At 36.9% G+C, this 13,185-nt stretch overlaps 1 protein-coding gene across 3 annotated transcripts in view; it reads left to right on the forward strand.

Moving 5' to 3' along the window:
* Positions 1 to 13,185, forward strand: part of srbd1 (S1 RNA binding domain 1) — a 118,999-nt gene that overhangs the window by 90,581 nt on the left and 15,233 nt on the right. For all 3 annotated transcript variants that reach the window (XM_056470235.1, XM_056470234.1, XM_056470233.1), the window contains one exon: positions 1,939 to 2,088. In XM_056470235.1, the coding sequence (XP_056326210.1) occupies positions 1,939 to 2,088 (150 nt within the window). The remainder of the gene's footprint in view (positions 1 to 1,938; positions 2,089 to 13,185) is intronic.

Consider the following 13,185-nt stretch of genomic DNA (forward strand, 5'->3'; position numbering starts at 1 on the left):
TCTTACGTCATTCGTTGTATATGTCAGTCACGCATAATGTGTGTTCGGCCACTTCTGAAGTCGGTCATTGGAGAACATAATTTTTAAAAAGTTTTTATATTTTAGTTACAGAAACACATTGATCCTTTTCAAGAGACATTTTAGCTCCCTGACGATACTCTGTTGAAGATTAATTTTTTTAAAGGCTTCAAAATGAAGTCCACCATCCAACAGCATTACACAGCGTTGATGACCCAGTATAACATTTCAAACTACTCTTACTGTGTGGATGGCTTGAGGATGAGTCAATTATGGATATTTTTTATTTTTATGTGAACTGTTCCTATAAGTGTTTTAAAAAAAAAAAAAAATTTTATAACTCTTTGAAACTGACTCTTTTAGACTTTGATACAAATTGTGCCATATAGGTGACTGTCAATTTAAATTCTAATGAGTTTGTGCCCTTTTCAAAAGAGTTGCTAATACCTGTGCATAAGCATAACGGCAGATTTAAAAACACTGAGAAAAGTGAAGTATCTTGGAAGAAGGCCGACTATGGAGACTACTGTGTTCATTTGTGCATCCTAAAACTCCATGTTTATAATTATGCATTATACATTATCTTCAGTGGGGGACAACTCTAATGGCGGACTGCTGCTTCTCACTCAGGACTGTTTATGCTAATTATTATTTTATTATTATTATAACCTTTATTTTACCAGGAAAGATACATTTTGATTCAAAATCTCTTCCACAAGAGCGTCCTAGCCAAGATTAGGCAGTATACAAGTTACATGGCTCTTAACACTTAACATAGATCACACATTGACAAACAAACTGTTCAAAACATCTACAAGCCTGTGTTTCAGTTTCTAAATCTTTTATACTCTTTTTTTTTTTTTAAAGCATTTAGTGAAATCAATTCTTTAAACTGCAACTTTGTTTGTAGATTATTCAATGCAAAAGGTGATGCATATTTAAAAGCCTTTTTTTCCCTTCTCAGTCCACACTTTAGGAACAAGCAGTAAATAAATATCTTATGACGGAAGACCATAGCTTAGGACAGGTTTTTTGTAATTCTGGAGATGTGATGGGAGTAAACCCAATATAGCTTTGTAAACAAAGATATGCCTATGCTTGAGCCTACAAATGGACAAAGCAGACCAACCTACGCTAGTATACAACTCACCGTGATGAGTGAGGGATTTAAAATTAGTAGGGGGTATAAAAATAGTTTAAAATTATCTTTATGCACCATGGTGAACAGTATCCAATGCAGACTGGATATAGCATGCATATAGATAACATCACCGTAGTCCAACATCGACATAAATGTTGCATCAACCAGCATCAAACGAAAGGCAGTTCTTAATTCTAAAACAGAAGCATGAAATCACTTTTAATTTTTTCACCAATTGCTGAATGTGAGAACTAAAAGAAAGTGTATGATCAATTAAAATTTCAAGATATTTGTACTGGGAGACCAATTCAATCTCTGCACCATGAGTAGTAGTAATAGAACCTAGCTTTTGCTTACTCTGTTTTGAATTTGAAAATAACAGTAGTTTTGTTTCATCTGCATTTAAAACTAGTTTTACCTCTAATAAATTATGTTGAAGTACATTAAAAGTGATCTTTAGTTGAAAGGAGTTAACTATGAGTTAATTGTGATCTTAAAAAATCTAATTAATTACTTTGTACCATTAGAGACTGGCTATTTTACACACTTTTGCCACACAACTGTATTTAAACCCCTTATGAAAGTGATTTTTGCATAATAGGTCTCTTTTAATATAAAGCATGAGCCCGTTTTCCATCTCAGCATTTTTCAATACAACATAAACACAATTAATGAAAATGAATCTTTTTAATTTCTTCATGTAGTGTTTATTAAAACACCTAATATAAATTGTCACTGATATTAAACTCTTAACATTTTTGTACTTGTGCTTCATGCAGTATCGACTTTGGAGGGAATGAAGACCCAGAGGTTACTCAAAAGCAAACAGCTGAGAAGAGAAAAGTCAAGGGCTCTGCTAACATCTCGAACGACTTTAACCCACTGGACCAAACCTGCATCCACCCTGAGTCCTACAGCATCGCCCTGAGGTGAGAACAGAGCATGCCACTGAACTATCACATTACTGCAGAGCTGCAGATCATCACTGGATCTGCTTAACAACTGACCTAAGTGCTAGTGAGTGTTTACCTCAAGTGGGAGCATCTGGCCCTGCGTGTCTCGGTGTGTCGAGCTAAAAAGCACATTCAGCTTGTGCTCTGCTCAGACTCTCTCTGGCAGCGACTGACGCTCTTCCCACAGCTGTGCTCCTCAAGTCTGTTTAGACTACTCCAATCTGACACTTGTGCCTGTTGCTTCCAGAAGATGTGCGCTCCGATGCCCTGCGGTTTGGATGTGCTTGTTTGCATGACAGCTGCAAGTTAAATCAAAATCAGCGTGTGCATGTGAAAGAGGTTTTTTAAAATTGAATATGAACCGTGGGCACAGCATCCCAACGCTTTGGAATCTGGAGGATTTATTGGTGAATGGCAACGATAATTTAGAAACAAGACATTCATTCACTGCCTATTACTCACTTTTCTTCATTTCCTCTGTAGCTGATGTTATACTTTGGCGTTAGATTTACTGTGGAACAGTGTGTATACGCACACATCTAAGACCACATAGTTTTTTAGCTTTACTTAAAGGAATAGTTCACCCATAAATGAAAATTATCCCATAATTTGCTCACCCTCAAGCCATCATCTCTGTGTATGACTTTATTCTGTTAGACAAACACAGTCAGAGTAGTTTTACATTTTATCTTGCCTCTTCCATGCTATATAATGGTGTTGGATAGTGGCTATTATTTTGAAGCTTCCAGAACTTTATAAATCCGTCTTTAAACTCACCTATATGCCACCAGGGGCTAACACGTCTTCTAAAGCTGATCTGTATGTTTTTGTAACAAAAAATTGTAAATATTTCAATTATATTCACTGATCACTGACTTCCAAATGCACATTATGCACGACTGATGTATATGAGATATAACACATAATGTAAGAGGAGTATACACTTGTATACTACATAAAGTTATTGCCAAATAGTTTTTTTGTTCATTGTTGTCTTCTGTGGTAAACATTCTGTGTGGTAAGTGGTTCCCGCAAGACACATCTATTCCTGGAGCTTCCACTATTATTGCTTTTTTACATCATATGTCGTATATGTCAGTCATGCATAATGCAGACCCCCTAGTTTTTTGCAATTCTACGATCGCTGAATCAAACGCAAAATCAACAAAAGGATTGCAAATTTTTGCGATCTTGCAAAATTCTTAAGTTAAACGCAAAATAATCGAAAAAATTTAAATACTCTCATAAAACATCAAATTTCAAACCTTTTAATCAAATTATATTTGTTTCAGTTTCCAATTAATTGGTTTACATGGCTTATAGACGTTGCATACGCAGAACACGTGATGGATTTAAGTGTCTCGAAAAAAAAGAAATTTTTTACATTTACATGTAAAGTCATAGCAAAGATGAGATATAGACATCCTGTGGCACAAATTGGGCGTTTTGTGTGTTTGACGTACTTCAGACTGCAAAAAAAAGTTGGAGCAAACATCTAACAAATGGAGAAATGTAACAAACAGATGAAGATTTGTTCACAAATGACGGCCGCTGGACGTGACTGAATCGAACGACATTATTTGTGCTTTACATGTATGGCTGGTATTATGGTGTGCGTCAAATCGATAAACTATTTCATAACGAGAGAAAATGCTTCCCTGCCATTGACCAGTTTTATGGCAATCCATAATAATTTTTTACATTTATATACAGTTGAAGTCAGAATTATTAGCCCCCCTGTTTATTTTTTTCCACCAATTTCTGTTTAACGGAGAGTTTTTTTAACACATTTCTAAACATAATAGTTTTAATAACTCATCTCTAATAACTGATTTATTTTATCTTTGCCATGATGACAGTAAATAATATTTGACTAGATATTTTTCAAGACTTCTATACAGCTTAAAATGACATTTAAAGGCTTAACTAGGTTAATTAGTATAACTAGGCAGGTTAGGGTAATTAGGCAAGTTATTGTATAACAATGGTTTGTTCTGAAGACTACTTTGACCTTAAAATAGTTTTAAAAAAATTAAAAACTGCTTTTATTCTAGCCGATATAAAACAAATAAGACTTTCTCCAGAAGAAAAAAAAACATTATCAGACATACTGTGAAATTTCCTTGCTCTGTTAAACATCATTTGAGAAATATAAAAAAAAAAAAAAAAAAAAAATCAAAGGGGGTCTAATAATTCTGACCTCAACTGTTTATATTTTAATTGCAAAATTGTCTGCAAATTTCAGTCATTTTTATCGAAAAAATTACAAAAATGTTTGTGAAAAATCAGGGGGTCTGATAATGTGTATTCAACCACTGCTGAAAGTGAGTCATTGGAGTATATCATTGAAAATCTTTTATAGTTTAGTTATAAAAAGCAATCGATCCACTTCATGAGACGTGTTAACCCCTTGGTGGCAAATTAAGATACACAGCTAAAGATGGATTTATGCACTTTTGGAAGCTTCAAAATAAAGGCCACCATCCGAGCGTTATACAGCATTGATGACCCAGAATAACATTTCAAACTACTCTGACTGTGTTCATCTTACAGAAAAAAGTCTCACCGACGATGGCTTGAGGGTGAGTAAATTATGGAGTATGTTTTTATTTTTATTTTTAAATGAACTATTCCTATAAGTTTTTTTAAAGTATTATATAAAACCAAAAAATAGCATAGAAAGTCATGACTATAATTATGTAAAAGCCAAATTAACAATAAAGCCAAGTAGATTCTTGTTAAACAATTATTAACTGTTTACTGACAAAATTAAAGTTAACAAAGAATTAAATTAAATGAATTTTGAATAGATATGTGCATGTGACCCATTAATTTTCACGTTTTTTGTTGCATATTAAATGTGAAATCATCGCAAGTATATTCCAACATATATTGCACAATATTATTAATGCAATTGATATTTGAATGAAATGAATAGAATTATGTGATTCAGAGTGGAATTATTAACATTAATTCATTAATATCAAGACTAATACTATTTGTATTATACAATGTGTATATATTTATTATCCACTTTACTTATTATTTTTCGATATTTTATGGCATAAATTATCCTACTTAGTTTAGTTTATATTACTCATTTGTTACTAATGTCAGGGCAGAACATTGCCTGACACTATTATCATAATTATTTTCATAATTTTAGTATTAAATATTATATAGAAATAAAACATGCTTGCGTCATTGATTGATAGCATTAAAATAGCCACTTTCACTGGTGGTCTTTGACACGTGGAGCCCACTGTATGTGCACATGTGTGAGTGAATGAACGTCTGTCCACTCACTCTCTGCCTGATCTTTCGTCAGAGGCGCCTTCTGGGGTCAGAGGTCTAATAAAGCCACTTAGGGGCATGGAGTGGGGGAATAATCACCCTGTCATATCCTCCCTTCTCTCCTCTCCTTCTGTTTGTTTTCATTTCTCTCCGTTAGGCTTCATTTACGACTAAACCAGGCAGAAAAGCCTCCCTTGCAGTCCCTTGTATTATCACCATTCTCTATCGTTACCAAATGCTGCGCTAATGGACATTGCTGCACTCCAATTGTCATCATGAGCGCAGGCGTATTTTTCTTGGAGGAACAGGATTTGATTAAACATGGCCACCAGCAGTGCTGAGTTGGTAATGTAGCGCCCAGCTAATGTAGCGGACTTTAAACAAGGGTTTCTTGGGGGCTCTGAAGGAATTTGGGGTATTGCTAATAAAATGTATCAAATATGTTGCAAGGCCTGGAATCATGAGGCTAATGATGCGAGCAGAACCGTCTGAGCGATGGCTTTATAATGATGATGACAAGCTTGACATATTCCCAACAATCTGTAACCCATTTCTGCACCGGGTTCATCACTCTTGTCCTCTGTTTCACCAGCTTATCCTCTTTCCTTTTGCAAATTGTTGGACGAACGTTTTTCCTCTTCCTCTCTCATTCTCATTCACAGCTCTGTTTAGATATAAATGCGTGCAGGAGTTAATGAGAATAGAAATGAAATGCGCTCCTCTCTGCATCAGCGGCTGGTTTGTCTGGACAGGAGGTGGCTTAAATCACTCACACATTGTGCATGTGAAAACACGCAGCTTGTCTTCCTCCATTTGGTGAGTGATTTTGTTGCACGTCGGGCGCTTTGCGAAGCGTGGGCCAGCGGACGGTAATGGCGGATCATGTTGCTCTAATGTGATGAACTTGATACCCTTAGCCTCACCACTTCCCACTCATACACACACAAATACACATACACAATGTGCTGCGCTGACCCCCTGATGGACCAGCTAGTATTTAAGTATTAGCTTTGATGTTTTTTTTTGGAGCCTTTTCTTTGGATGGTAAAATGATAAAAACAAGCTCTGATATGTTGCGGTTGACCAGTAATTGATTGTTGTTGTTGTTGTTGTTGTTGTTGTTGTTGTTGTTTCATTAGCTTGCGAGAGCATGAAGAGTGTGGTTATTTAAAATTTTTTTAACACTTGGTTATTTAGATTAGACTGCAGTTTACTTGAAAGGGGTGATCATAAGACCTTCATGAAACCTTTATAATCATGACATGACATACATCATGAAAATGAAGATTTTATGACAACTGTCATTAAAGGTGCAGTAGGTGATCTGCCTGAATGCTATCTGTTAGCCTAATATTTCTTTGAAACACAATCCCTGCTGTCCAAAGCCACACCTGAAATCACGAACGTACACATTTAAGATGACAATAGACAACCCACTAGATCATGTCATTCGCCAGTTAGGAAACTTTATAGCACTTTATAATGCTACAATTCTGAATGAAAAACTGTATTTTATCTAGCACGTTTTCTGTTGTGTAGCAGGCAATGCAGCAGTGTGAACGTGCTCTTTCTGGCAATTTTCTATCTGCGATCGCAGAGCAGCATTCCAGCAAATTACCAGTAATGTTACTTCTCTTTCTGTAAAATTGCCTGAATGTATTTACCGGTATTTTCAAAAAGGGCCCGTTCACAAGGTCTGTGTGTGTGAAAGGGGCTAGTGTTTGAGAAATCTTTGTCATGAAAACTTGACATATTATCATAACCTGTCAATGTCTTTGTCAAACAAGCTTAAAATTACAAAGACACCATCAATTGTCATAAATCTGCCATAAACATGAGTGCCATTTTTCGGATTACTTTTTCAGTAAAACAAACTGAATTTGTCATTGTCAAATTTTTTCTTTAAAAGTGTCAATTCTCTGTCTAATAATTCTGTAACAATATTGTTAATATTTTTCTTCACCTCAACTATATAAATTGTTATTAAGATAACAGATATTTTTATTACAGTGTAATGATTTTTTTCATAAAGTTTTTAGTGTCCTCCAAAAGAAAGTCAGATAGTAGACTTTAGATAGTATGTCTTGAAAGAGATTAAATATCTTGGTAATGTCAAGTTGTCATTACAAAGACAGGTTGTGATGTATTTATGTCATGTTGTCATAACAAAGATATCTCAAACAATGTCTTATTTGCGTTTAAAACGACAACTGAGCGAATGACGTTTAATGACAGTTGTCATAAGCACGCTTAAAATATCATTGAGATTCATAATGTGTCATATCATGATGATATAGGTCTTATGAACACCCTTCAAATAAAGTGTTACCATAGTGACTGCACAGACAGCTTCATGATGCCTTAAAGAGTGTGGAAACATGAGCCCTTGTCACCTATGCACAGCTGATAGAAATCAGTCAGACAGGTTCCCAGACAGAAATCATGTTTATGTATGATAGTTAATTATTAATAATATTATGTAGTAATTAATAATGGCTATTTAAATTGTTAGTTCATAATAATATTGCAATACAATATAATAATTTAATTTCACTTTATTTTACTCTCATAAGTACATAACCTGAAGTAACATTATGCTACTGTACATCTCCTCTCCAGTAGAATCGTCAGTCTTTTAGTGACTGATGATTGGCTTTTGTACTAGAAGGCGGGGCTCCATTCACCATATTGACTGTTACACTTTTCCCCATTCAAAACTATACAAGTGACATATACTGTACGAGTGGCATACTGTTTATTCTATAATATTCGACTGCATGTTGAATAGCTTAATTAGGCCAAATCTCAATTTTATTATACACCCCTATGCCTTCCCCTTGGCACTTGAAAGAAAGTGTGAAGGGGTAGTGATAAAAAATATTCTTCTAAGAAATGAGACACCACTGCTAAACCCACATATGTCGTCACTAGCTCATCGGTCATATGAGATGTTGTCTGCAGTAGTCATTACAGAAGGCCCAAGCTCTGTAACGTTTAACAGATTACTTACCCTGGAAGTTGTTTTGCGCTGTAAATGAACTTTAGACAATGTTGTTTGTTTTCGGCTTGAAATCATACAAGCCTCTGTATTTCCTTGGGCCTCCCTGTTTCATACAGAACATATGACTGGTGGTTCAGTTTGCAAAAAAACACAAAACTGTACAATGTATTAGCACTACTCAAATTCATGGATGTAGCCAAAAGAAAACAACATTAATGTTATACCAGACATGTTTTTTAATAGCAAATTCATTGCTAGACTTTGCTGACAGGCTTTTGGCAAGTCATTGGTTATCAGAATTAATATTATGTAGAACTACTGTATTGTGTAAGCAGTTACTATAAGGAACTATCGTTAGCAAATGTATCAGCCTTTTTTTTTTAAATTTGAGAACTGCAAAGCATGAATGGCATTATGAATGTAATAAAACAGATGCGTGTTTGTAGAAAAACTCTTATTTTACATTTGTGGGTCTCCTTGCTCACTTAGGCAGCCATGTTGCTGCAGAAGCTGGTTTATTCTGGGAAATTTCGCATACCCCTTCATTTGTAATGTAGTCCTGAATATTTTTTAGTTGAAGGGCTACATGGCTCATTCCCCTACGCTTAAAAGTTTAAATAAACTTTTGAAACGTTGGGATAGGAGAAAGTGGAAGGGCTAGGGGTAGAATTGGAATTGAGCCTTAGCCTAACATTACAGCAACTAATTGCTCACTGCATTATTGCAGTCACATCATACTGTGTCATACAAGACTGTTCTACATCAAAAATGACTTCTGTTCAAAATATTTAATCTGTGGCAATATAGACTAATCATTTTAACCCTATAGGTGATATAACATAAATGATGACTGTTGCCATTCTTGCGTGAATTAAAGCATACATTATTGTCTTCAACCAACCAATCAGCCAACCAACCAACCAACCAACCAACCAACCAACCAACCAACCATCCATCCATCCATCCATCCATCTGACCGACCGACCGACCAATCAACCAATCGACCGACCGACCGACCGACCATCCATCCATCCAACCATCTGACCAACCATCCAGCCAGCCAGCCAGCCAGCCAGCCAGCCAAACAGCCAATTAACCAGCCAAACTACCAACCACCCTGTCAACCAGCCAACCAACCATCCAGTCAGCCAACCAGCCAGCCTGCCAACCAACCATCCAGTCAGCCAACCAACCATCCAACCAACCAACCAGTCAACCAACCAACCAGCCAACCAACCAGCCAGCCAGCCCGCCAACCAACCATCCAGTCAGCAAACCAAGCATCCAACCAACCATCTATCCGTCCATCCAACTAACCAACCAGCCAGCCAGCCAATCAACCAACCAGCCAGCCTGCCATCCAACCAACTCGCTATGAGCATTGCCAAGTTGAGCCTGAGTACCTTTCCATCATTTTCAGTCCACTATTAGTAATTCATTTTTCTCAATTACCGAATCATCGGAGGCTTGCTATCAAATGTCTTCCATTCACTGATGATAACGAATTAACTTCAGGGCTACTGCTAAAGGGGACCACACACTAAAAACAGCCTCATTGTGTCTGGATAACCTCTATCTTCAGGCCCACCCAGTATCTTACGGTTCCATAACGCTCCTCTGCAGAGCTGCTTCTCATTACGACCAGAGGATAAAGTCCACTCCGCTCTCCTGGATCCAAAAGAGCAGCAGCCCTGGTACCCCCTAAACACTAACACACCAGAGGGAAACATAAGCCCAGCTGAGACCCCCTCTAGAAACATGAGCCCTTGGGCCGATCGCCCGCCACACTGTAGCTCTTCATAAATCACTCCTCTTTCTCTCCATTCTGTCCCGGTGCCAATTCTGGCGCTCCAGAGGGACAGCTGGAGGGGAAACACGGCGTCCCTGACCAACATCATGAAAATCTGTGAAGAACTGCTGGAGCATGATGGGTACTTGCTCTCGGTTGTTTGGGTGGTTGAGTAATTTGTTGAAACTGATGCAAGTACTGGGCACAGGTATATGTGCGAATGTCATTTACAAGCAGGCGTTGTCAGGACACTAAACTTGGGTCTGAATTCTCAATTAATTTTCCGCTGGCAATTTGGTTCTGGTTTTATGCTTGTTTTTTTTAACACTTGGCATACGGTGAGCAAATGGGAACAGTGTTTTCGGTAGATTTGTTTGGAATAGATTGGTTCTTAGTTTTAATTACAGTATTATACAGTATAAAACAGTGCTTTAGTAATTTGTCAGTATGTTTTAATTGTTCATTTGGTAACACTTTACAATAAGATTTAATTCACTTAAACATGAACAAACATGAAATGATGAAGCCAAATAATTATATATTTGTCATTTAATCTAGTTTAGTAAATAGTATAAAAAGTATTGTTTGTTGTTAGTAATAGCTGTTATTAAGTGTAAATATTGATTGTAAATAGTGTACAGTATAGTTTTTTTTTTACCTCAGGAAGAAAATTGGCTACTTTAGTAAATGTAAAATTCAGATTTAAAAATGAAACTGTTTAAAAAAATTCCGGTTCACACATTTTTATTATTTAGAAAATATTTAGACATTTTTTAATAGATTTATTATTATTATTTATTTGCATTAAATGGATCAGAAAACAGAGAACGATGAAAATTATTTTATTTATTTTAATATCAAGTTTTACAAGTGGGTCAACACAGCGGAATGAACCGCCAACTTATCCAGCATATGTTTTACACAGCGGATGCCCTTCCAGCCGCAACCCAACACTGGGAAATATCCACACACACTCATTCACACTCGTACACAGCCAATTTAGCTTATTCATTTCACCTATAGCACATGTCTTTGGACTGTGGGGGAAACCACAGCACCCGGAGGAAACTCATGCGAACACGGGGAGAACATGCACACATTAACTCCACAAAGAAATACAAAATGACCAACCCGGCATGTGAACCAGCAACCTTCTTGCTGTGAGCCGATCGTGCTACCCACTGCGCCACTATGACGCCGTAAAAATAAGAAATATTTCATATTATTATTATTATTATTATTTTTATTATTATTATAGGACCATATCATTTTACCAGTTTTACCAATCTCCAAATTTGTGTCTATGTGGGTTCTCTGAAATTCAGGTGCAGTTGACACTAGTGCATTTTGTTTTAAAACATACAGGTTTTCAGTTATAACTGGTGTCCACTACTCCAGCATCTTGCACCCTTGAAAACAGACCATATTGTATATTGTATATTGTATATCATTCCCTGATTTGTCAAGCCCCTCTCATATGGCTATTACACAACCAGTACACTGCAAGTACTGATGTCGGTGAAATGCGTGCATGCCCAGTGAGCATGAATGAACACATATTATGTGTTTTAGCCTGTATAGTGTTGACTGAGATTGCTCTAAAACGCACTAGTCTAAATGGCATCTTGAGAGTCAAGGTTTAACCAGTTGTGCCTTTGTTGCTCTGGAGGCTGCAGAGCTTTGTGTCCCTTGAATGAATCTGTTCTCTCTTTCTTTCATCAAATCTTTTACTTGAGAGACAAGCTGGAATTCATCCACAGTGTGTGCTTGCATGTCTGTTACTCTTTGCATTTTCATCACCTCATAACTCAAAGGGCCAATGGAGTCTGTGATTATTTTCTGTTGCACTAGATCTAGTTCTGCTCCAGAACCTTTAGATGTTTCAAAGGGAGCACGAAGAGCTGCTCCTGACATTGAACTTCTGTGTGTTCACAGGTCAAAAGTCTGTCACCAGCAGTCTCTAGGCCCTGGATTTGTTCTTATACTTTGATTCATAACTCATGCCATGCTGTTTGTGTTGTTTCCTCACATACCTTTTGTAAAAATAGTATTTTTCCTTGTGGATGAAAAACAGATTACAATATATTATATTTTTGATTCAAAAACATATATCGATGACGTGCAGTAGAAACCACCCACCTTGCAACTGCATAGCAATTCCCTAACAACTACTTGTAGCATCCTAGTAACCACAAAGCAACACCCTGGCAACCACCCACACCATCCTATTTTTCGGGTCTCAAAAGCACAGGTGATCTATACAAAACTTATTTATATGATGAAATATAAAGTATAAAGATAAAACGTAAAGATAAAATGGAATCTAAGGATGTTTGTGAAGTGAATCAGAGCATACAGTACATACACCGACCATTTTATTAAGTACACCTGTCCAAATGCTTGTTAATGCAAATTTCTAATCAGCCAATCACATGGCAGCAACTCAATGCATTTAGGCACGTAGACATGATCAAGACAATCTGCTGCAGTTCAAACTGAGTATCAGAATAGGGAAGAAAGGTGATTTCAATGACTTTGAACGTGGCATGGTTGTTGGTGCCAGACGGGCTTGTCTGAGTATTTCAGAAACTGCTGATCTACTGGGATTTTGATGCACAACCATTTCTTGGATTTACAGAGAATGGTCTGAAAAAGAGAAAATATCCAGTGAGTGGCAGTTCTGTGGGCGCAAATGCCTTGTTGATGCCAGAGGTCAGAGTAGAATGGACAGACTGGTTCGAGCTGATAGAAAGGCAACAGTAACTCAAATGACCACTCGTTACAACAGAGGTATACAGAAGAGCATCTCTGAACCTACAACACATCCAACCTTGAGGCAGATGGGCTACAGCAGTAGAAGACCACACCGTGTGCCACTTCTGTCAGATAAGAACAGGAAACTGAGGCTTAAATTTGAACAAAATCACTAAAATTGGACTATAGAAGATTGGAAAAAACATTGCCTGGTCTGATGAGTCTCGATTTCTGC

The sequence above is a fragment of the Danio aesculapii genome, chromosome 13 (genome assembly GCF_903798145.1).
Source record: "Danio aesculapii chromosome 13, fDanAes4.1, whole genome shotgun sequence".
Lineage (NCBI taxonomy): Eukaryota > Metazoa > Chordata > Actinopteri > Cypriniformes > Danionidae > Danio > Danio aesculapii.